Here is a 25,213-nt window from a genome sequence, read left to right as displayed (position 1 = left end):
AATGTAACATGGGGGACATCTGATGTCACATGGGGGACATCTGATGTAACATGGGGGACATCTGATGTAACATGGGGGACATCTGATGTAACATGGGGGACATCTGATGTTACATGGGGGACATCTGATGTCACATGGGGGACATCTGATGTTACATGGGGGACATCTGATGTCACATGGGGGACATTTGATGTCACATGGGGGACATCTGATGTAACATGGGGGACATCTGATGTCGCATGGGGGACATTAATGTAACATGGGGGACATCTGATGTCGCATGGGGGACATTAATGTAACATGGGGGACATCTGATGTAACGTGTCTCTGCTTCAGGTCCAGTGGCCTTGTGTCAACCACAAATACAAAGTCAAAAAGAAAAACTACAAGAACTCAGGCATCGTGATCCTGAGCCAGTGCAAGGTCAGTCCTGTTATAGTCCTGTTATAGACCTGTTATAGAGCTGTTATAAACCTGTTATATACCTGTTATAGACCTGTTATAGAGCTGTTATAAACCTGTTATATACCTGTTATAGACCTGTTATAGAGCTGTTATAAACCTGTTATAGACCTGTTATAGACCTGATATAGACCTGTTATAGAGCTGTTATAAACCTGTTATAGACCTGTTATAGACCTGATATAGTCCTGTTATAGTCCTGTTATAGACCTGTTATAGACCTGTTATAGACCTGTTATAGTCCTGTTATAGTCCTGTTATAAACCTGTTATAAACCTGTTATAGACCTGTTATAGACCTGTTATAGTCCTGTTATAGATCTGTTATAGACCTGTTATAGAGCTGTTATAAACCTGTTATAGACCCTTTTATAGACCTGTTAGAGACCTGTTATAGATCTGTTATAGACCTGTTATAGACCTGTTATAGTCCTGTTATAGTCCTGTTATAGTCCTGTTATAAACCTGTTATAGACCTGTTATAGACCTGTTATAGTCCTGTTATAGTCCTGTTATAGATCTGTTATAGACCTGTTATAGACCTGTTATAGACCTGTTATAAACCTGTTATAGACCTGTTATAGACCTGTTATAGTCCTGTTATAGATCTGTTATAGACCTGTTATAGACCTGTTATAGAGCTGTTATAAACCTGTTATAGACCTGTTATAGACCTGTTATAGACCTGTTATAGATCTGTTATAGACCTGTTATAGACCTGTTATAGTCCTGTTATAGTCCTGTTATAGTCCTGTTATAGTCCTGTTATAGACCTGTTATAGTCCTGTTATAGACCTGTTATAAACCTGTTATAGACCTGTTATAGACCTGTTATAAACCTGTTATAGACCTGTTATAGACCTGTTATAGACCTGTTATAAAGCTGTTATAAACCTGTTATAGACCTGTTATAGTCCTGTTATAGATCTGTTATAGACCTGTTATAGTCCTGTTATAGTCCTGTTATAGACCTGTTATAGACCTGTTATAGACCTGTTATAGACCTGTTATAGACCTGTTATAGTCCTGTTATAGACCTGTTATAGACCTGTTATAGACCTGTTATAGACCTGTTATAGTCCTGTTATAGTCCTGTTATAGACCTGTTATAGTCCTGTTATAGTCCTGTTATAGTCCTGTTATAGACCTGTTATAGTCCTGTTATAGACCTGTTATAGTCCTGTTATAGTCCTGTTATAGTCCTGTTATAGACCTGTTATAGTCCTGTTATAGACCTGTTATAGACCTGTTATAGTCCTGTTATAGTCCTGTTATAGACCTGTTATAAACCTGTTATAAACCTGTTATAGACCTGTTATAGACCTGTTATAGTCCTGTTATAGTCCTGTTATAGACCTGTTATAGACCTGTTATAGTCCTGTTATAGTCCTGTTATAGACCTGTTAGAGTCCTGTTATAGACCTGTTATAGTCCTGTTATAGACCTGTTATAGTCCTGTTATAGTCCTGGTATAGACCTGTTATAGACCTGTTATAGTCCTGTTATAGTCCTGTTATAGACCTGTTATAGTCCTGTTATAGACCTGTTATAGTCCTGTTATAGTCCTGTTATAGACCTGTTATAGCCCTGTTATAGCCCTGTTATAGACCTGTTATAGACCTGTTATAGTCCTGTTATAGACCTGTTATAGTCCTGTTATAAACCTGTTATAGACCTGTTATAGACCTGTTATAGAGCTGTTATAAACCTGTTATAGACCTGTTATAGACCTGTTATAGACCTGTTATAGTCCTGTTATAGACCTGTTATAGACCTGTTATAGACCTGTTATAGTCCTGTTATAGTCCTGTTATAAACCTGTTATAGACCTGTTATAGACCTGTTATAGTCCTGTTATAGACCTGTTATAAACCTGTTATAGTCCTGTTATAGAGCTGTTATAGTCCTGTTATAGAGCTGTTATAAACCTGTTATAGACCTGTTATAGACCTGTTATAGAGCTGTTATAAACCTGTTATACACCTGTTATAGACCTGTTATAGACCTGTAATAGACCTGTTATAGTCCTGTTATAGACCTGTTATAGACCTGTTATAGACCTGTTATAGTCCTGTTATAGTCCTGTTATAGTCCTGTTATAGACCTGTTATAAACCTGTTATAGTCCTGTTATAGACCTGTTATAGACCTGTTATAGTCCTGTTATAGTCCTGTTATAGACCTGTTGTAGTCCTGTTATAGTCCTGTTATAGTCCTGTTATAGTCCTGTTATAGACCTGTTATAGACCTGTTATAGTCCTGTTATAGTCCTGTTATAGTCCTGTTATAGACCTGTTATAGTCCTGTTATAGACCTGTTATAGTCCTGTTATAGTCCTGTTATAGTCCTGTTATAGACCTGTTATAGACCTGTTATAGACCTGTTTTAGACCTGTTATAGTCCTGTTATAGACCTGTTATAGACCTGTTATAGTCCTGTTATAGTCCTGTTATAGACCTGTTATAGACCTGTTATAAACCTGTTATAAACCTGTTATAGACCTGTTATAGTCCTGTTATAGTCCTGTTATAGACCTGTTATAACCTGTTATAGACCTGTTATAGTCCTGTTATAGACCTGTTATAGTCCTGTTATAGACCTGTTATAGTCCTGTTATAGACAAGTTATAGTCCTGTTATAGTCCTGTTATAGTCTTGTTATAGACCTGTTATAGTCCTGTTATAGTCCTGTTATAGACCTGTTATAGACCTGTTATAGTCCTGTTATAGACCTGTTATAGTCCTGTTATTATCCTGTTATAGTCCTGTTATAGACCTGTTATAGACCTGTTATAGTCCTGTTATAGACCTGTTATAGTCCTGTTATAGTCCTGTTATAGTCCTGTTATAGTTCTGTTATAGTCCTGTTATAGACCTGTTATAGTCCTGTTATACTCCTGTTATAGTCCTGTTATAGACCTGTTATAGTCCTGTTATAGACCTGTTATAGTCCTGTTATAGTCCTGTTATAGACCTGTTATAGTCCTGTTATAGTCCTGTTATAGTCCTGTTATAGACCTGTTATAGACCTGTTATAATCCTGTTATAGTCCTGTTATAGACCTGTTATAGACCTGTTATAGTCCTGTTATAGACCTGTTATAGTCCTGTTATAGTCCTGTTATAGTCCTGTTATAGACCTGTTATAGTCCTGTTATAGTCCTGTTATAGTCCTGTTATAGACCTGTTATAGACCTGTTATAGACCTGTTATAGTCCTGTTAGAGTCCTGTTATAAACCTGTTATAAACCTGTTATAGACCTGTTATAGTCCTGTTATAGACCTGTTATAAACCTGTTATAGACCTGTTATAGACCTGTTATAGAGCTGTTATAAACCTGTTATAGACCTGTTATAGACCTGTTATAGACCTGTAATAGACCTGTTATAGTCCTGTTATAGACCTGTTATAGACCTGTAATAGACCTGTAATAGACCTGTTATAGTCCTGTTATAGACCTGTTATAGACCTGTTGTAGTCCTGTTATAGACCTGTTATAGTCCTGTTATAGTCCTGTTATAGTCCTGTTATAGACCTGTTATAGACCTGTTATAATCCTGTTATAGTCCTGTTATAGACCTGTTATAGACCTGTTATAAACCTGTTATAGACCTGTTATAGTCCTGTTATAGTACGGTTATAGACCTGTTTTAAACCTGTTATAGACCTGTTATAGACCTGTTATAGACCTGTTATAAACCTGTTATAGACCTGTTATAGACCTGTTATAGACCTGTTATAGACCTGTTATAGACCTGTTATAAACCTGTTATAGACCTGTTATAGACCTGTTATAGACCTGTTATAGACCTGTTATAAACCTTTTATAGACCTGTTATAGTCCTGTTATAGTACGGTTATAGACCTGTTTTAAACCTGTTATAGACCTGTTATAGACCTGTTATAGACCTGTTATAGACCTGTTATAGACCTGTTATAGTCCTGTTATAGACCTGTTATAGTCCTTTTATAGTCCTGTTATAGACCTGTTATAGACCTGTTATAGTCCTGATATAGACCTGTTATAGTCCTGTTATAGTACGGTTATAGACCTGTTTTAAACCTGTTTTAAACCTGTTATAGACCTGTTATAGACCTGTTATAGACCTGTTATAGACCTGTTTTAAACCTGTTATAGACCTGTTATAGACCTGTTATAGTCCTGTTATAGTCCTGTTATAGTCCTTTTATAGACCTGTTATAGACCTGTTATAGACCTGTTATAGACCTGTTATAGTCCTGTTATAGACCTGTTATAGTCCTGTTATAGACCTGTTATAGACCTGTTATAGACCTGTTATCCTGGACCTTAGTGTTTGTGTTTCAGGTCATTAAGATGCACTCGTTTCTGGATTACATCATGGGAGGCTGCCAGATCCAGTTCACGGTAATCTCTCCTTTATTCCTGGTTTCGACCTTGTTTAGTCCTGGTTTAATCCTGGTTTAGTCCTGGTTTAGTCCTGGTTTCGACCTGGTTTAGTCCTGGTTTAATCCTGGTTTCGACCTTGTTTAGTCCTGGTTTAGTCCTGGTTTAGACCTGGTTTAGTCCTGGTTTCGACCTTGTTTAGTCCTGGTTTAGTCCTGGTTTAGACCTGGTTTAGTCCTGGTTTAGTCCTGGTTTAGTCCTGGTTTAGTCCTGGTTTAGACATGGTTTAGTCCTGCTTTAGTCTCTTACGAAAAATTATATTTTCAGGTTATAATGTATTGAATTATTGACTTTGGTCCAGACTTTGGTCCTGGTTAGGTTTGAGTCTTCCTCTGGATCTTTTTCTCATTTCTCAGTTTTGCCTCGGTCCTGAGGTGGTCCTCGCCTCCGTCGCCATGGAGACCGTATCCAAGGGCTCACGGTGCGGTTTCCATAGCAACAGGCAACCCTTTGTTTGTCCCACTCAGAACCAGACCGGACCAGGACTGGACCAGGACCGTACCAGGATAAGACTCTGGTCCAAAGTCAAATTAGAAGCTAGAATCTGATTTGTAAAATCAAAATAAAATAATGTATGAGATTGTGATCATGTGTCCTGGTTTAGTCCTGGTTTAGTCCTGGTTTAGTCCTGGTTTAGTCCTGGTTTAGTCCTGGTTTAGTCCTGGTTTAGACCTGGTTTAGACCTGGTTTAGTCCTGGTTTAGTCCTGGTTTAGACCTGGTTTAGACCTGGTTTAGTCCTGGTTTAGTCCTGGTTTAGTCCTGGTTTAGTCCTGGTTTAGACCTGGTTTAGACCTGGTTTAGTCCTGGTTTAGTCCTGGTTTAGACCTGGTTTAGACCTGGTTTAGACCTGGTTTAGTCCTGGTTTAGTCCTGGTTTAGACCTGGTTTAGACCTGGTTTAGACCTGGTTTAGTCCTGGTTTAGTCCTGGTTTAGTCCTGGTTTAGTCCTGGTTTAGACCTGGTTTAGACCTGGTTTAGTCCTGGTTTAGTCCTGGTTTAGACCTGGTTTAGACCTGGTTTAGTCCTGCTTTAGTCCTGGTTTAGACCTGGTTTAGTCCTGGTTTAGACCTGGTTTAGACCTGGTTTAGTCCTGGTTTAGACCTGGTTTAGTCCTGGTTTAGACCTGGTTTAGTCCTGGTTTAGACCTGGTTTAGACCTGGTTTAGACCTGGTTTAGTCCTGGTTTAGACCTGGTTTAGTCCTGGTTTAGACCTGGTTTAGTCCTGGTTTAGACCTGGTTTGGACCTGGTTTAGTCCTGGTTTAGTCCTGGTTTAGTCCTGGTTTAGACCTGGTTTAGACCTGGTTTAGTCCTGCTTTAGTCCTGGTTTAGACCTGGTTTAGTCCTGGTTTAGACCTGGTTTAGACCTGGTTTAGACCTGGTTTAGTCCTGGTTTAGACCTGGTTTAGTCCTGGTTTAGACCTGGTTTAGTCCTGGTTTAGTCCTGGTTTAGACCTGGTTTAGACCTGGTTTAGTCCTGGTTTAGACCTGGTTTAGACCTGGTTTAGTCCTGGTTTAGACCTGGTTTGGACCTGGTTTAGTCCTGGTTTAGTCCTGGTTTAGACCTGGTTTAGTCCTGGTTTAGTCCTGGTTTAGTCCTTTCCTTCCTCAGACTCTCCCTCTGTCCTCAGCCCCTCCTTCTGTCCTTAGCCCCTCCTTCTGTCCTCAGACCTTCCTTCTGTCCTTAGACCCTCCTTCTTTCCTCAGACCCTCCTTTTGTCCTTAGACCCTCCTTCTGTCCTTAGACCCTCCTTCTGTCCTTAGACCCTCCCTCTGTCCTTAGACCCTCCCTCTGTCCTTAGACCCTCCTTCTGTCTTTAGACCCTCCCTCTGTCCTTAGACCCTCCCTCTGTCCTTAGACCCTCCTTCTGTCCTTAGACCCTCGCTCTGTCCTTAGACCTTCCTTCTGTCCTTAGACCCTCCTTCTGTCCTTAGACCCTCCCTCTGTCCTTAGACCCTCCCTCTGTCCTTAGACCCTCCTTCTGTCCTTAGACCCTCCCTCTGTCCTTAGACCCTCCCTCTGTCCTTAGACTCTCCTTCTGTCCTTAGTCCCTACTTCTGTCCTTAGAGCTTCCTTCTGTCCTTAGAGCTTCCTTCTGTCCTTAGACCCTCCTTCTGTCCTTAGACCCTCCCCCTGTCCTTAGACCCTCCCTCTGTCCTTAGCCCCTCCTTCTGTCCTTAGACCCTCCTTCTGTCCTTATACCCTCCTTCTGTCCTTAGACCCTCCTTCTTTCCTCAGACCCTCCTTCTGTCCTTAGACCCTCCTTCTGTCCTTATCCCCTCCTTCTGTCCTTAGACCCTCCCTCTGTCCTTAGACCCTCCTTCTGTCCTTAGCCCCTCCTTCTTTCCTCACACCCTCCTTCTGTCCTTAGACCCTCCTTTCCTTCCTTAGAGCCTCCTTTTGTCCTTAGACCCTCCCTCTGTCCTTAGACCCTCCCTCTGTCCTTAGACCTTCCTTCTGTCCTTAGACCCTCCTTCTGTTCTTAGCCCCTCCTTCTGTCCTCAGACCCTCCCTCTGTCCTTAGACCCTCCCTCTGTCCTTAGACCCTCCCTCTGTCCCTAGACCCTCCTTCTGTCCTTAGACCCTCCCTCTGTCCTTAGACCCTCCTTCTGTCCTTAGACCCTCCCTCTGTCCTCAGACCCTCCTTCTGTCCTTAGACCTTCCTTCTGTCCTTAGACCCTCCCTCTGTCCTTAGACCCTCCCTCTGACCTTAGACCCTCCCTCTGTCCTTAGACCTTCCTTCTGTCCTTAGACCCTCCTTCTGTCCTTAGACCCTCCTTCTGTCCTCAGCCCCTCCTTCTGTCCTCAGACCCTCCTTCTGTCCTTAGACCCTCCTTCTGTCCTTAGCCCCTCCTTCTGTCCTCAGACCCTCCTTCTGTCCTTAGCCCCTCCTTCTGTCCTTAGACCCTCCTTCTTTCCTCAGACCCTCCTTTTGTCCTTAGACCCTCCTTCTGTCCTTAGACCCTCCTTCTGTCCTTAGACCCTCCCTCTGTCCTTAGACCCTCCCTCTGTCCTTAGACCCTCCTTCTGTCTTTAGACCCTCCCTCTGTCCTTAGACCCTCCCTCTGTCCTTAGACCCTCCTTCTGTCCTTAGACCCTCGCTCTGTCCTTAGACCTTCCTTCTGTCCTTAGACCCTCCTTCTGTCCTTAGACCCTCCCTCTGTCCTTAGACCCTCCCTCTGTCCTTAGACCCTCCTTCTGTCCTTAGACCCTCCCTCTGTCCTTAGACCCTCCCTCTGTCCTTAGACTCTCCTTCTGTCCTTAGTCCCTACTTCTGTCCTTAGAGCTTCCTTCTGTCCTTAGAGCTTCCTTCTGTCCTTAGACCCTCCTTCTGTCCTTAGACCCTCCCCCTGTCCTTAGACCCTCCCTCTGTCCTTAGCCCCTCCTTCTGTCCTTAGACCCTCCTTCTGTCCTTATCCCCTCCTTCTGTCCTTAGACCCTCCTTCTTTCCTCAGACCCTCCTTCTGTCCTTATCCCCTCCTTCTGTCCTTAGACCCTCCCTCTGTCCTTAGACCCTCCTTCTGTCCTTAGCCCCTCCTTCTTTCCTCACACCCTCCTTCTGTCCTTAGACCCTCCTTTCCTTCCTTAGAGCCTCCTTTTGTCCTTAGACCCTCCCTCTGTCCTTAGACCCTCCCTCTGTCCTTAGACCTTCCTTCTGTCCTTAGACCCTCCTTCTGTTCTTAGCCCCTCCTTCTGTCCTCAGACCCTCCCTCTGACCTTAGACCCTCCCTCTGTCCTTAGACCTTCCTTCTGTCCTTAGACCCTCCTTCTGTCCTTAGCCCCTCCTTCTGTCCTCAGAACCTCCCTCTGTCCTTAGACCTTCCTTCTGTCCTTAGACCCTCCTTCTGTCCTTAGCTCCTCCTTCTGTCCTTAGACCTTCCTTCTGTCCTTAGCCCCTCCTTCTGTCCTTAGACCCTCCTTCTTTCCTCAGACCCTCCTTTTGTCCTTAGACCCTCCTTCTGTCCTTAGCCCCTCCTTCTGTCCTCAGACCCTCCTTCTGTCCTTAGACCCTCCTTCTGTCCTTAGACCCTCCTTCTGTCCTTAGACCCTCCCTCTGTCCTTAGACCCTCCCTCTGTCCTTAGACCCTCCTTCTGTCCTCAGCCCCTCCTTCTGTCCTCAGACCCTCCTTCTGTCCTTAGACCCTCCTTCTGTCCTTAGCCCCTCCTTCTGTCCTCAGACCCTCCTTCTGTCCTTAGCCCCTCCTTCTGTCCTTAGACCCTCCTTCTTTCCTCAGACCCTCCTTTTGTCCTTAGACCCTCCTTCTGTCCTTAGACCCTCCTTCTGTCCTTAGACCCTCCCTCTGTCCTTAGACCCTCCCTCTGTCCTTAGACCCTCCTTCTGTCTTTAGACCCTCCCTCTGTCCTTAGACCCTCCCTCTGTCCTTAGACCCTCCTTCTGTCCTTAGACCCTCGCTCTGTCCTTAGACCTTCCTTCTGTCCTTAGACCCTCCTTCTGTCCTTAGACCCTCCCTCTGTCCTTAGACCCTCCCTCTGTCCTTAGACCCTCCTTCTGTCCTTAGACCCTCCCTCTGTCCTTAGACCCTCCCTCTGTCCTTAGACTCTCCTTCTGTCCTTAGTCCCTACTTCTGTCCTTAGAGCTTCCTTCTGTCCTTAGAGCTTCCTTCTGTCCTTAGACCCTCCTTCTGTCCTTAGACCCTCCCCCTGTCCTTAGACCCTCCCTCTGTCCTTAGCCCCTCCTTCTGTCCTTAGACCCTCCTTCTGTCCTTATCCCCTCCTTCTGTCCTTAGACCCTCCTTCTTTCCTCAGACCCTCCTTCTGTCCTTAGACCCTCCTTCTGTCCTTATCCCCTCCTTCTGTCCTTAGACCCTCCCTCTGTCCTTAGACCCTCCTTCTGTCCTTAGCCCCTCCTTCTTTCCTCACACCCTCCTTCTGTCCTTAGACCCTCCTTTCCTTCCTTAGAGCCTCCTTTTGTCCTTAGACCCTCCCTCTGTCCTTAGACCCTCCCTCTGTCCTTAGACCTTCCTTCTGTCCTTAGACCCTCCTTCTGTTCTTAGCCCCTCCTTCTGTCCTCAGACCCTCCCTCTGTCCTTAGACCCTCCCTCTGTCCTTAGACCCTCCCTCTGTCCCTAGACCCTCCTTCTGTCCTTAGACCCTCCCTCTGTCCTTAGACCCTCCTTCTGTCCTTAGACCCTCCCTCTGTCCTCAGACCCTCCTTCTGTCCTTAGACCCTCCTTCTGTCCTTAGACCCTCCCTCTGTCCTTAGACCCTCCCTCTGACCTTAGACCCTCCCTCTGTCCTTAGACCTTCCTTCTGTCCTTAGACCCTCCTTCTGTCCTTAGCCCCTCCTTCTGTCCTCAGAACCTCCCTCTGTCCTTAGACCTTCCTTCTGTCCTTAGACCCTCCTTCTGTCCTTAGCTCCTCCTTCTGTCCTTAGACTCTCCTTCTGTCCTTAGATCCTCCTTCTGTCCTTAGCCCCTCCTTCTGTCCTCAGACCCTCCTTCTGTCCTTAGCCCCTCCTTCTGTCCTTAGACCCTCCCTCTGTCCTTAGACCCTCCCTCTGTCCTTAGACCCTCCCTCTGTCCTTAAACCCTCCTTCTGTCCTTAGACCCTCCCTCTGTCCCTAGACCCTCCTTCTGTCCTTAGACCCTCCCTCTGTCCTTAGACCCTCCTTCTGTCCTTAGACCCTCCCTCTGTCCTTAGACCCTCCCTCTGACCTTAGACCCTCCCTCTGTCCTTAGACCCTCCTTCTGTCCTTAGACCCTCCCTCTGTCCTTAGACCCTCCCTCTGACCTTAGACCTTCCCTCTGTCCTTAGCTCCTCCTTCTGTCCTTAGCTCCTCCTTCTGTCCTTAGACCTTCCTTCTGTCCTTAGCTCCTCCTTCTGTCCTTAGACCCTCCTTCTGTCCTTAGACCCTCCTTCTGTCCTTAGACCCTCCCTCTGTCCTTAGACCCTCCCTCTGTTCCTAGACCCTCCTTCTGTCCTTAGACTCTCCCTCTGTCCTTAGACCCTCCTTCTGTCCTTAGACCCTCCTTCTGTCCTCAGACCCTCCTTCTGTCCTCAGACCCTCCTTCTGTCCTCAGCCCCTCCTTCTGTCCTTAGACCCTCCCTCTGTCCTTAGACCCTCCTTCTGTCCTTAGCCCCTCCTTCTTTCCTCAGACCCTCCTTCTGTCCTTAGCCCCTCCTTCTGTCCTCAGACCCTCCTTCTGTCCTTAGACCCTCCCTCTGACCTTAGACCCTCCTTCTGTTCTTAGCCCCTCCTTCTTTCCTCAGACCCTCCTTCTGTCCTTAGACCCTCCTTCTGTCCTTAGACCCTCCTTCTTTCCTCAGACCCTCCTTCTGTCCTTAGACCCTCCTTCTGTCCTTAGCCCCTCCTTCTGTCCTTAGACCCTCCTTCTGTCCTTAGCCCCTCCTTCTGTCCTTAGACCCTCCTTCTTTCCTCAGACCCTCCTTTTGTCCTTAGACCCTCCTTCTGTCCTTAGTCCCTCCCTCTGTCCTTAGTCCCTACTTTTGTCCTTAGTCCCTCCTTCTGTCCTTAGACCCTCCTTCTGTCCTTAGACCCTCCGTCTGTCCTTAGCCCCTCCTTCTGTCCTTAGACCCTCCTGCTTTCCTCAGACCCTCCTTCTGTCCTCAGACCCTCCCTCTGTCCTTAGACCTTCCTTCTGTCCTTAGCTCCTCCTTCTGTCCTCAGACCCTCCTTCTGTCCTCAGACCCTCCCTCTGTCCTTAGACCTTCCTTCTGTCCTTAGACCCTCCTTCTGTTCTTAGCCCCTCCTTCTGTCCTCAGACCCTCCTTCTGTCCTCAGACCCTCCCTCTGTCCTTAGACCCTCCCTCTGTCCTTAGCCCCTCCTTCTGTCCTTAGCCCCTCCTTCTGTCCTTAGACCCTCCTTCTTTCCTCAGACCCTCCTTCTGTCCTCAGACCCTCCTTCTGTCCTTAGCTCCTCCTTCTGTCCTCAGACCCTCCTTCTGTCCTCAGACCCTCCCTCTGTCCTTAGACCCTCCCTCTGTCCTTAGACCCTCCCTCTGTCCTTAGACCCTCCCTCTGTCCTCAGACCCTCCCTCTGTCCTTAGACCCTCCTTCTGTCCTTAGACCCTCCCTCTGTCCCTAGACCCTCCTTCTGTCCTTAGACCCTCCTTCTGTCCTTAGACCCTCCCTCTGTCCTTAGACCCTCCCTCTGACCTTAGACCCTCCCTCTGTCCTTAGACCTTCCTTCTGTCCTTAGACCCTCCATCTGTCCTCAGACCCTCCTTCTGTCCTCAGACCCTCCCTCTGTCCTTAGCTCCTCCTTCTGTCCTTAGCTCCTCCTTCTGTCCTTAGACCTTCCTTCTGTCCTTAGCTCCTCCTTCTGTCCTTAGACTCTCCTTCTGTCCTTAGACCCTCCTTCTGTCCTTAGCCCCTCCTTCTGTCCTCAGACCCTCCTTCTGTCCTTAGCCCCTCCTTCTGTCCTTAGACCCTCCTTCTGTCCTTAGACCCTCCCTCTGTCCTTAGACCCTCCCTCTGTCCTTAGACCCTCCCTCTGTCCTTAGACCCTCCTTCTGTCCTTAGACCCTCCCTCTGTCCTCAGACCCTCCTTCTGTCCTCAGACCCTCCTTCTGTCCTTAGCCCCTCCTTCTGTCCTCAGACCCTCCTTCTGTCCTTAGCCCCTCCTTCTGTCCTTAGACCCTCCTTCTGTCCTTAGACCCTCCCTCTGTCCTTAGACCCTCCCTCTGTCCTTAGACCCTCCCTCTGTCCTTAGACCCTCCTTCTGTCCTTAGACCCTCCCTCTGTCCTCAGACCCTCCTTCTGTCCTCAGACCCTCCTTCTGTCCTTAGCCCCTCCTTCTGTCCTCAGACCCTCCTTCTTTCCTCAGACCCTCCTTTTGTCCTTAGACCCTCCTTCTGTCCTTAGACCCTCCCTCTGTCCTTAGACCCTCCTTCTGTCCTTAGACCCTCCTTCTGTCCTTAGTCCTTACTTCTGTCCTTAGACCCTCCTTCTGTCCTTAGACCCTCCCTCTGTCCTTAGACCCTCCTTCTGTCCTTAGACCCTCCCTCTGTCCTTAGACCTTCCTTCTGTCCTTAGACCCTCCTTCTGTCCTTAGACCCTCCCTCTGTCCTTAGACCCTCCCTCTGTCCTTAGACCCTCCTTCTGTCCTTAGACCCTCCCTCTGTCCTTAGACCCTCCCTCTGTCCTTAGCCCCTCCTTCTGTCCTTAGACCCTCCTTCTGTCCTTATCCCCTCCTTCTGTCCTTAGACCCTCCTTCTTTCCTTAGCTCCTCCTTCTGTCCTCAGACCCTCCTTCTGTCCTCAGACCCTCCCTCTGTCCTTAGCCCCTCCTTCTGTCCTTAGACCCTCCTTCTGTCCTTATCCCCTCCTTCTGTCCTTAGACCCTCCTTCTTTCCTTAGCTCCTCCTTCTGTCCTCAGACCCTCCTTCTGTCCTCAGACCCTCCCTCTGTCCTTAGACCCTCCTTCTGTCCTTAGACCCTCCCTCTGTCCTTAGACCCTCCCTCTGTCCTCAGACCCTCCCTCTGTCCTTAGACCCTCCTTCTGTCCTTAGACCCTCCCTCTGTCCCTAGACCCTCCTTCTGTCCTTAGACCCTCCTTCTGTCCTTAGACCCTCCCTCTGTCCTTAGACCCTCCCTCTGACCTTAGACCCTCCCTCTGTCCTTAGACCTTCCTTCTGTCCTTAGACCCTCCATCTGTCCTCAGACCCTCCTTCTGTCCTCAGACCCTCCCTCTGTCCTTAGCTCCTCCTTCTGTCCTTAGCTCCTCCTTCTGTCCTTAGACCTTCCTTCTGTCCTTAGCTCCTCCTTCTGTCCTTAGACTCTCCTTCTGTCCTTAGACCCTCCTTCTGTCCTTAGCCCCTCCTTCTGTCCTCAGACCCTCCTTCTGTCCTTAGCCCCTCCTTCTGTCCTTAGACCCTCCTTCTGTCCTTAGACCCTCCCTCTGTCCTTAGACCCTCCCTCTGTCCTTAGACCCTCCCTCTGTCCTTAGACCCTCCTTCTGTCCTTAGACCCTCCCTCTGTCCTCAGACCCTCCTTCTGTCCTCAGACCCTCCTTCTGTCCTTAGCCCCTCCTTCTGTCCTCAGACCCTCCTTCTGTCCTTAGCCCCTCCTTCTGTCCTTAGACCCTCCTTCTTTCCTCAGACCCTCCTTTTCTCTTTAGACCCTCCTTCTGTCCTTAGACCCTCCCTCTGTCCTTAGACCCTCCTTCTGTCCTTAGACCCTCCTTCTGTCCTTAGTCCTTACTTCTGTCCTTAGACCCTCCTTCTGTCCTTAGACCCTCCCTCTGTCCTTAGACCCTCCTTCTGTCCTTAGACCCTCCCTCTGTCCTTAGACCTTCCTTCTGTCCTTAGACCCTCCTTCTGTCCTTAGACCCTCCCTCTGTCCTTAGACCCTCCCTCTGTCCTTAGACCCTCCTTCTGTCCTTAGACCCTCCCTCTGTCCTTAGACCCTCCCTCTGTCCTTAGCCCCTCCTTCTGTCCTTAGACCCTCCTTCTGTCCTTATCCCCTCCTTCTGTCCTTAGACCCTCCTTCTTTCCTCAGACCCTCCTTCTGTCCTCAGACCCTCCTTCTGTCCTTAGCTCCTCCTTCTGTCCTCAGACCCTCCTTCTGTCCTCAGACCCTCCCTCTGTCCTTAGACCCTCCTTCTGTCCTTAGCCCCTCCTTCTTTCCTCACACCCTCCTTCTGTCCTTAGACCCTCCTTTCCTTCCTTAGAGCCTCCTTTTGTCCTTAGACCCTCCCTCTGTCCTTAGACCCTCCCTCTGTCCTTAGACCTTCCTTCTGTCCTTAGACCCTCCTTCTGTTCTTAGCCCCTCCTTCTGTCCTCAGACCCTCCTTCTGTCCTCAGACCCTCCCTCTGTCCTCAGACCCTCCCTCTGTCCTTAGACCCTCCCTCTGTCCCTAGACCCTCCTTCTGTCCTTAGACCCTCCCTCTGTCCTTAGACCCTCCTTCTGTCCTTAGACCCTCCCTCTGTCCTCAGACCCTCCCTCTGTCCTTAGACCCTCCTTCTGTCCTTAGACCCTCCCTCTGTCCCTAGACCCTCCTTCTGTCCTTAGACCCTCCCTCTGTCCTTAGACCCTCCTTCTGTCCTTAGACCCTCCCTCTGTCCTTAGACCCTCCCTCTGACCTTAGACCCTCCCTCTGTCCTTAGACCTTCCTTCTGTCCTTAGACCCTCCTTCTGTCCTTAGCCCCTCCTTCTGTCCTCAGACCCTCCTTCTGTCCTCAGACCCTCCCTCTGTCCTTAGACCTTCCCTCTGTCCTTAGCTCCTCCTTCTGTCCTTAGCTCCTCCTTCTGTCCTTAGACCTTCCTTCTGTCCTTAGCTCCTCCTTCTGTCCTTAAACCCTCCTTCTGTCCTTAGACCCTCCTTCTGTCCTTAGCCCCTCCTTCTGTCCTCAGACCCTCCTTCTGTCCTTAGCCCCTCCTTCTGTCCTTAGACCCTCCTTCTGTCCTTAGACCCTCCCTCTGTCCTTAGACCCTCCCTCTGTCCTTAGACCCTCCCTCTGTCCTTAGACCCTCCTTCTGTCCTTAGACCCTCCCTCTGTCCTCAGACCCTCCTTCTGTCCTCAGACCCTCCTTCTGTCCTTAGCCCCTCCTTCTGTCCTCAGACCCTCCTTCTGTCCTTAGCCCCTCCTTCTGTCCTTAGACCCTCCTTCTTTCCTCAGACCCTCCTTTTGTCCTTAGACCCTCCTTCTGTCCTTAGACCCTCCCTCTGTCCTTAGACCCTCCCTCTGTCCTTAGACCCTCCTTCTGTCCTTAGACTCTCCCTCTGTCCTTAGACCCTCCTTCTGTCCTTAGACCCTCCTTCTGTCCTCAGACCCTCCTTCTGTCCTCAGACCCTCCTTCTGTCCTCAGCCCCTCCTTCTGTCCTCAGCCCCTCCTTCTGTCCTTAGACCCTCCCTCTGTCCTTAGACCCTCCTTCTGTCCTTAGCCCCTCCTTCTTTCCTCAGACCCTCCTTCTGTCCTTAGCCCCTCCTTCTGTCCTCAGACCCTCCTTCTGTCCTTAGACCCTCCCTCTGACCTTAGACCCTCCTTCTGTTCTTAGCCCCTCCTTCTTTCCTCAGACCCTCCTTCTGTCCTTAGACCCTCCTTCTGTCCTTAGACCCTCCTTCTTTCCTCAGACCCTCCTTTTGTCCTTAGACCCTCCTTCTGTCCTTAGTCCCTCCCTCTGTCCTTAGTCCCTACTTTTGTCCTTAGTCCCTCCTTCTGTCCTTAGACCCTCCTTCTGTCCTTAGACCCTCCTTCTGTCCTTAGACCCTCCTTCTGTCCTTAGCCCCTCCTTCTGTCCTTAGACCCTCCTTCTTTCCTCAGACCCTCCTTCTGTCCTCAGACCCTCCTTCTGTCCTTAGCTCCTCCTTCTGTCCTCAGACCCTCCTTCTGTCCTCAGACCCTCCCTCTGTCCTTAGACCTTCCTTCTGTCCTTAGACCCTCCTTCTGTCCTCAGACCCTCCCTCTGTCCTTAGACCCTCCCTCTGTCCTTAGCCCCTCCTTCTGTCCTTAGACCCTCCTTCTGTCCTTAGCCCCTCCTTCTGTCCTTAGACCCTCCTTCTTTCCTCAGACCCTCCTTCTGTCCTCAGACCCTCCTTCTGTCCTTAGCTCCTCCTTCTGTCCTCAGACCCTCCTTCTGTCCTCAGACCCTCCCTCTGTCCTTAGACCCTCCCTCTGTCCCTAGACCCTCCTTCTGTCCTTAGACCCTCCTTCTGTCCTTAGACCCTCCCTCTGTCCTTAGACCCTCCCTCTGACCTTAGACCCTCCCTCTGTCCTTAGACCTTCCTTCTGTCCTTAGACCCTCCTTCTGTCCTTAGCCCCTCCATCTGTCCTCAGACCCTCCTTCTGTCCTCAGACCCTCCCTCTGTCCTTAGCTCCTCCTTCTGTCCTTAGACCTTCCTTCTGTCCTTAGACCCTCCTTCTGTCCTTAGCCCCTCCTTCTGTCCTCAGACCCTCCTTCTGTCCTTAGCCCCTCCTTCTGTCCTTAGACCCTCCTTCTGTCCTTAGACCCTCCCTCTGTCCTTAGACCCTCCCTCTGTCCTTAGACCCTCCCTCTGTCCTTAGACCCTCCTTCTGTCCTTAGACCCTCCCTCTGTCCTCAGACCCTCCTTCTGTCCTCAGACCCTCCTTCTGTCCTTAGCCCCTCCTTCTGTCCTCAGACCCTCCTTCTGTCCTTAGCCCCTCCTTCTGTCCTTAGACCCTCCTTCTTTCCTCAGACCCTCCTTTTGTCCTTAGACCCTCCTTCTGTCCTTAGACCCTCCCTCTGTCCTTAGACCCTCCTTCTGTCCTTAGACCCTCCTTCTGTCCTTAGTCCTTACTTCTGTCCTTAGACCCTCCTTCTGTCCTTAGACCCTCCCTCTGTCCTTAGACCCTCCCTCTGTCCTTAGACCCTCCTTCTGTCCTTAGACCCTCCCTCTGTCCTTAGACCTTCCTTCTGTCCTTAGACCCTCCTTCTGTCCTTAGACCCTCCCTCTGTCCTTAGACCCTCCCTCTGTCCTTAGACCCTCCTTCTGTCCTTAGACCCTCCCTCTGTCCTTAGACCCTCCCTCTGTCCTTAGCCCCTCCTTCTGTCCTTAGACCCTCCTTCTGTCCTTATCCCCTCCTTCTGTCCTTAGACCCTCCTTCTGTCCTTAGACCCTCCTTCTGTCCTTAGCCCCTCCTTCTGTCCTTAGACCCTCCTTCTTTCCTCAGACCCTCCTTCTGTCCTCAGACCCTCCTTCTGTCCTTAGCTCCTCCTTCTGTCCTCAGACCCTCCTTCTGTCCTCAGACCCTCCCTCTGTCCTTAGACCCTCCTTCTGTCCTTAGCCCCTCCTTCTTTCCTCACACCCTCCTTCTGTCCTTAGACCCTCCTTTCCTTCCTTAGAGCCTCCTTTTGTCCTTAGACCCTCCCTCTGTCCTTAGACCCTCCCTCTGTCCTTAGACCTTCCTTCTGTCCTTAGACCCTCCTTCTGTTCTTAGCCCCTCCTTCTGTCCTCAGACCCTCCCTCTGTCCTTAGACCCTCCCTCTGTCCTTAGACCCTCCTTCTGTCCTCAGACCCTCCCTCTGTCCTTAGACCCTCCCTCTGTCCTTAGACCCTCCCTCTGTCCTTAGACCCTCCCTCTGTCCTCAGACCCTCCCTCTGTCCTTAGACCCTCCTTCTGTCCTTAGACCCTCCCTCTGTCCTCAGACCCTCCCTCTGTCCTTAGACCCTCCTTCTGTCCTTAGACCCTCCCTCTGTCCTTAGACCCTCCTTCTGTCCTTAGACCCTCCCTCTGTCCTCAGACCCTCCCTCTGTCCTTAGACCCTCCTTCTGTCCTTAGACCCTCCCTCTGTCCCTAGACCCTCCTTCTGTCCTTAGACCCTCCCTCTGTCCTTAGACCCTCCTTCTGTCCTTAGACCCTCCCTCTGACCTTAGACCCTCCCTCTGTCCTTAGACCTTCCTTCTGTCCTTAGACCCTCCTTCTGTCCTTAGCCCCTCCTTCTGTCCTCAGACCCTCCTTCTGTCCTCAGACCCTCCCTCTGTCCTTAGACCTTCCCTCTGTCCTTAGCTCCTCCTTCTGTCCTTAGCTCCTCCTTCTGTCCTTAGACCTTCCTTCTGTCCTTAGCTCCTCCTTCTGTCCTTAAACTCTCCTTCTGTCCTTAGACCCTCCTTCTGTCCTTAGCCCCTCCTTCTGTCCTCAGACCCTCCTTCTGTCCTTAGCCCCTCCTTCTGTCCTTAGACCCTCCTTCTGTCCTTAGACCCTCCCTCTGTCCTTAGACCCTCCCTCTGTCCTTAGACCCTCCCTCTGTCCTTAGACCCTCCTTCTGTCCTTAGACCCTCCCTCTGTCCTTAGACCCTCCTTCTGTCCTTAGACCCTCCTTCTGTCCTCAGACCCTCTTTCTGTCCTCAGCCCCTCCTTCTGTCCTCAGACCCTCCTTCTGTCCTTAGACCCTCCTTCTGTCCTCAGCCCCTCCTTCTGTCCTCAGACCCTCCTTCTGTCCTCAGACCCTCCTTCTGTCCTTAGACCCTCCTTCTGTCCTCAGACCCTCCTTCTGTCCTTAGACCCTCCTTCTGTCCTCAGACCCTCCTTCTGTCCTTAGACCCTCCTTCTGTCCTAGACCCTCCCTCTGTCCTTAGACCCTCCCTCTGTCCTTAGACCCTCCCTCTGTCCTCAGACCCTCCCTCTGTCCTTAGACCCTCCCTCTGTCCTTAGACCCTCCCTCTGTCCTTAGACCCTCCTTCTGTCCTTAGACCCTCCTTCTGTCCTCAGACCCTCCTTCTGTCCTCAGACCCTCCCTCTGTCCTTAGACCCTCCCTCTGTCCTTAGACCTTCCTTCTTTCCTCTGACCCTCCTTCTGTCCTTAGACCCTCCTTCTGTCCTCAGACCCTCCTTCTGTCCTCAGACCCTCCCTCTGTCCTTAGACCCTCCCTCTGTCCTTAGACCCTCCTTTTGTCCTTAGACCTTCCTTCTGTCCTTAGACCCTCCTTCTGCAGGAAAAACTACAAAACCTCTAAAAAAGTATAAACCTGGAGGAGAACCAGTTCTTCAGGAGGAGAACCTGTTCTTCAGGAGGAGAACCGGTTCTTCAGGACGAGAACCAGTTCTTCAGGAGGAAAACCGGCTCTTCAGGAGGAGAACCGGTTCTTCAGGAGGAGAACCTGTTCTTCAAGAGGAGAACCAGTTATTCAGGAGGAGAACCAGTTCTTCAGGAGGAGAACCTGATCTTCAGGAAGAGAACCAGTTCTTCAGGAGGAGAACCTGTTCTTCAGGAGGAGAACCGGTTCTTCCGGAGGAGAACCGGTTCTTCAGGAGGAGAACCGGTTCTTCAGGAGGAGAACCGGTTCTTCCGGAGGAGAACCGGTTCTTCGGGAGGAGAACCTGTTCTTCGGGAGGAGAACCTGTTCTTCGGGATGAGAACCTGTTCTTCGGGAGGAGAACCTGTTCTTCGGGAGGAGAACCGGTTCTTCAGGAGGAGAACCTGTTCTTCAGGAGGAGAATCTGTTCTTCAGGAGGAGAACCTGATCTTCGGGAGGAGAACCTGTTCTTCAGGAGGAGAACCTGTTCTTCGGGAGGAGAACCTGATCTTCGGGAGGAGAACCGGTTCTTCGGGAGGAGAACCGGTTCTTCGGGAGGAGAACCGGTTCTTCGGGAGGAGAACCTGTTCTTCAGGAGGAGAATCTGTTCTTCAGGAGGAGAACCTGATCTTCGGGAGGAGAACCTGTTCTTCAGGAGGAGAACCTGTTCTTCGGGAGGAGAACCTGATCTTCGGGAGGAGAACCGGTTCTTCGGGAGGAGAACCGGTTCTTCGGGAGGAGAACCGGTTCTTCGGGAGGAGAACCGGTTCTTCCGGAGGAGAACCGGTTCGAGGCAGATGAGGAACCGTTCATCTGGAGTAGATGTTTCTCCAGGATCATCTGGATCCACATCATGGATGTGTCTGTTTCACTCCCGACAGGAAGTGAGAGAAGAAGAAGAAAAGACAATGAACAAACACAAGTGAAATTAAATATGAAATATAGTTTGATAGAAGAAGTGTTTATCAGAGGACAGTCATACTTCCCCCAGAGTTGCTGCTAGGGCAGCGGAGCTGAAACTGAAGCTTTATATTTCTGTTCCTAACTGGCCTGAACATAAGTCATTCAAAGAGGAACGTTTTAAGTCTGGACATAAATAAAGAGACTGTGTCGCCTCTTTAACATGGACACAGCTCTACCTCCTGCTGTGCTTTTAGAGACTCTTGGGACCAGAAGGCTCTACCTCCTACTGTGCTTTTAGAGACTCTGGGACCACCAGAAGGCTCTACCTCCTACTGTGCTTTTAGAGACTCTGGGACCACCAGAAGGCTCTACCTCCTACTGTGCTTTTAGAGACTCTTGGCACCACCAGAAGGCTCTACCTCCTACTGTGCTTTTAGAGACTCTTGGACCACCAGAAGGCTCGACCTCATACTGTGCTTTTAGAGACTCTTGGGACCACGAGAAGGCTCTTCGTCCTACTGTGCTTTTAGAGACTCTTGGGACCACCAGAAGGCTCTACCTCCTACTGTGCTTTTAGAGATTCTTGGACCACAAGAAGGCTCTACGTCATACTGTGCTTTTAGAGACTTTTGGGACCACCAGAAGGCTCTACCTCTTACTGTGCTTTTAGAGACTCTTGGCACCACCAGAAGGCTCTACCTCCTACTCTGCTTTTAGAGACTCTTGGGACCACCAGAAGGCTCTACCTCCTACTGTGCTTTTAGAGACTCTTGGCACCACCAGAAGACTCTACCTCCTACTGTGCTTTTAGAGACTCTTGGGACCAGAAGGCTCTACCTCCTACTGTGCTTTTAGAGACTCTGGCACCACCAGAAGGCTCTACCTCACTACTTTGCTTTTAGAGACTCTTGGCACCACCAGAAGGCTCTACCTCCTACTCTGCTTTTAGAGACTCTTGGGACCACCAGAAGGCTCTACCTCCTACAGTGCTTTTAGAGACTTTTGGCACCACCAGAAGGCTCTACCTCCTACTGTGCTTTTAGAGACTCTTGGCACCACCAGAAGACTCTACCTCCTACTGTGCTTTTAGAGACTCTTGGGACCAGAAGGCTCTACCTCCTACTGTGCTTTTAGAGACTCTGGGACCACCAGAAGGCTCTACCTCCTACTGTGCTTTTAGAGACTCTTGGCACCACCAGAAGGCTCTACCTCCTACTGTGCTTTTAGAGACTCTTGGACCACCAGAAGGCTCGACCTCATACTGTGCTTTTAGAGACTCTTGGGACCACGAGAAGGCTCTTCGTCCTACTGTGCTTTTAGAGACTCTTGGGACCACCAGAAGGCTCTACCTCCTACTGTGCTTTTAGAGATTCTTGGACCACAAGAAGGCTCTACGTCCTACTGTGCTTTTAGAGACTTTTGGGACCACCAGAAGGCTCTACCTCTTACTGTGCTTTTAGAGACTCTTGGCACCACCAGAAGGCTCTACCTCCTACTCTGCTTTTAGAGACTCTTGGGACCACCAGAAGGCTCTACCTCCTACAGTGCTTTTAGAGACTTTTGGCACCACCAGAAGGCTCTACCTCCTACTGTGCTTTTAGAGACTCTTGGCACCACCAGAAGACTCTACCTCCTACTGTGCTTTTAGAGACTCTTGGCACCACCAGAAGGCTCTACCTCCTACTGTGCTTTTAGAGACTCTGGGACCACCAGAAGGCTCTACCTCCTACTGTGCTTTTAGAGACTCTTGGCACCACCAGAAGGCTCTACCTCCTACTGTGCTTTTAGAGACTCTTGGACCACCAGAAGGCTCGACCGCATACTGTGCTTTTAGAGACTCTTGGGACCACGAGAAGGCTCTTCGTCCTACTGTGCTTTTAGAGACTCTTGGGACCACCAGAAGGCTCTACCTCCTACTGTGCTTTTAGAGATTCTTGGACCACAAGAAGGCTCTACGTCCTACTGTGCTTTTAGAGACTTTTGGGACCACCAGAAGGCTCTACCTCTTACTGTGCTTTTAGAGACTCTTGGCACCACCAGAAGGCTCTACCTCCTACTCTGCTTTTAGAGACTCTTGGGACCACCAGAAGGCTCTACCTCCTACTGTGCTTTTAGAGACTCTTGGCACCACCAGAAGGCTCTACCTCCTACTGTGCTTTTAGAGACTCTTGGCACCACCAGAAGGCTCTACCTCCTACTGTGCTTTTAGAGACTCTTGGCACCACCAGAAGGCTCTACCTCACTACTTTGCTTTTAGAGACTCTTGGCACCACCAGAAGACTCTACCTCCTACTGTGCTTTTAGAGACTCTTGGGACCAGAAGGCTCTACCTCCTACTGTGCTTTTAGAGACTCTTGGACCACCAGAAGGCTCTACCTCCTACTGTGCTTTTAGAGATTCTTGGACCACATGAAGGCTCTACGTCCTACTGTGCTTTTAGAGACTTTTGGGACCACCAGAAGGCTCTACCTCCTACTGTGCTTTTAGAGACTCTTGGGACCACCAGAAGGCTCTACCTCCTTCTGTGCTTTTAGAGACTCTTGGCACCACCAGAAGGCTCTACCTCACTACTTTGCTTTTAGAGACTCTTGGCACCACCAGAAGACTCTACCTCCTACTGTGCTTTTAGAGACTCTTGGGACCAGAAGGCTCTACCTCCTACTGTGCTTTTAGAGACTCTGGGACCACCAGAAGGCTCTACCTCCTACTGTGCTTTTAGAGACTCTTGGCACCACCAGAAGGCTCTACCTCCTACTGTGCTTTTAGAGACTCTTGGACCACCAGAAGGCTCGACCGCATACTGTGCTTTTAGAGACTCTTGGGACCACGAGAAGGCTCTTCGTCCTACTGTGCTTTTAGAGACTCTTGGGACCACCAGAAGGCTCTACCTCCTACTGTGCTTTTAGAGATTCTTGGACCACAAGAAGGCTCTACGTCCTACTGTGCTTTTAGAGACTTTTGGGACCACCAGAAGGCTCTACCTCTTACTGTGCTTTTAGAGACTCTTGGCACCACCAGAAGGCTCTACCTCCTACTCTGCTTTTAGAGACTCTTGGGACCACCAGAAGGCTCTACCTCCTACTGTGCTTTTAGAGACTCTTGGCACCACCAGAAGGCTCTACCTCCTACTGTGCTTTTAGAGACTCTTGGCACCACCAGAAGGCTCTACCTCACTACTTTGCTTTTAGAGACTCTTGGCACCACCAGAAGACTCTACCTCCTACTGTGCTTTTAGAGACTCTTGGGACCAGAAGGCTCTACCTCCTACTGTGCTTTTAGAGACTCTTGGACCACATGAAGGCTCTACGTCCTACTGTGCTTTTAGAGACTTTTGGGACCACCAGAAGGCTCTACCTCCTACTGTGCTTTTAGAGACTCTTGGGACCACCAGAAGGCTCTACCTCCTTCTGTGCTTTTAGAGACTCTTGGCACCACCAGAAGGCTCTACCTCACTACTTTGCTTTTAGAGACTCTTGGCACCACCAGAAGACTCTACCTCCTACTGTGCTTTTAGAGACTCTTGGGACCAGAAGTCTCTACCTCCTACTGTGCTTTTAGAGACTCTTGGGACCAGAAGGCTCTACCTCCTACTGTGCTTTTAGAGATTCTTGGACCACCAGAAGGCTCTACCTCCTACTGTGCTTTTAGAGACTCTTGGCACCACCAGAAGGCTCTACCTCCTACTGTGCTTTTAGAGACTCTTGGGACCACCAGAAGGCTCTACCTCCTACTGTGCTTTTAGAGACTCTTGGGACCACCAGAAGGCTCTACCTCCTACAGTACTTTTAGAGACTCTTGGCACCACCAGAAGGCCAGCATTTTGAGAGTGAAGAGCTCTGATTGGATGAGATGGTTCTATAGCATCTTTGAGGTGGGAGGGGCCATGTCATTTATGGCTTTGTAAATCAGGAGGAGGAGTTTAAATGTGATTCTAAACAGGACAGGAGCCAGTGAAGAGACTCCAGCACCGGTGTAATGTGCTCTCTTCTGTTAGTTCCTGTTTGTAATCTTGCTGCTGCATTTTGAACCAGTTAAAGCTTTTTATGGAGCTTTTAGGACCTGCTGTGAGCAGGAGTTACAGGAGAATCTAGTCGTTACAAATGCAGGAGACGTTTCAGCTTCACTTTTAGGCCGGATTCTTCTGATTTTGGCTCTTGTTGCGCGAATGGAAATAGTCTGTTTTACAAGCTTGATTTATATGAGCTTTAAATGAGAGCTCCTGGTCAAATAAGACTCCAAGGTTTCTTACAGTAGAACTGGAGGCTTCAGTGAGACTATCTGCTCAGATAGAGCACAATGACCTCCAGCACAATGACCTCCAGCACAATGACCTCCAGCACAATGACCTCCAGCACAATGACCTCCAGCACAATGACCTCCTGCACAATGACCTCCTGCACAATGACCTCCTGCACAATGACCTCCTGCACAATGACCTCCAGTACAATGACCTCCAGCACAATGACCTCCAGCACAATGACCTCCTGCACAATGACCTCCTGCCTAATGACCTCCTGCACAATGACCTCCAGCACAATGACCTCCAGCACAATGACCTCCAGCACAATGACCTCCTGCACAATGACCTCCAGCACAATGACCTCCTGCACAATGACCTCCTGCACAATGACCTCCAGCACAATGACCTCCTGCACAATGACCTCCTGCACAATGACCTCCTGCACAATGACCTCCAGCACAATGACCTCCTGCACAATGACCTCCTGCACAATGACCTCCTGCACAATGACCTCCAGCACAATGACCTCCTGCACAATGACCTCCTGCACAATGACCTCCTGCACAATGACCTCCAGCACAATGACCTCCAGCACAATGACCTCCTGCACAATGACCTCCAGCACAATGACCTCCAGCACAAGCAGACTGGTTTACATGAACAAACTGGTACATTTCAGATCAAATGACTGGAAAAGGTCACAGAAGTGATTGTCCTGTAGGGGGC

At 49.5% G+C, this 25,213-nt stretch overlaps 1 protein-coding gene across 2 annotated transcripts in view; it reads left to right on the top strand.

Moving 5' to 3' along the window:
• LOC140374019 (copine-4-like) overlaps positions 1 to 25,213 on the top strand; it is an 80,702-nt gene that overhangs the window by 15,492 nt on the left and 39,997 nt on the right. For both annotated transcript variants that reach the window (XM_072460778.1, XM_072460779.1), the window contains exons 8-9: positions 337 to 423; positions 4,787 to 4,846. In XM_072460778.1, coding sequence (XP_072316879.1) covers positions 337 to 423; positions 4,787 to 4,846 — 147 coding nt within the window. The remainder of the gene's footprint in view (positions 1 to 336; positions 424 to 4,786; positions 4,847 to 25,213) is intronic.

This window comes from Eucyclogobius newberryi, unplaced genomic scaffold (assembly GCF_026437365.1).
Source record: "Eucyclogobius newberryi isolate DKJ021-1_F unplaced genomic scaffold, fEucNew1.0.hap1 SCAF_3, whole genome shotgun sequence".
NCBI lineage: Eukaryota > Metazoa > Chordata > Actinopteri > Gobiiformes > Gobiidae > Eucyclogobius > Eucyclogobius newberryi.
This window is presented reverse-complemented; position numbering and strand designations above follow the sequence as displayed.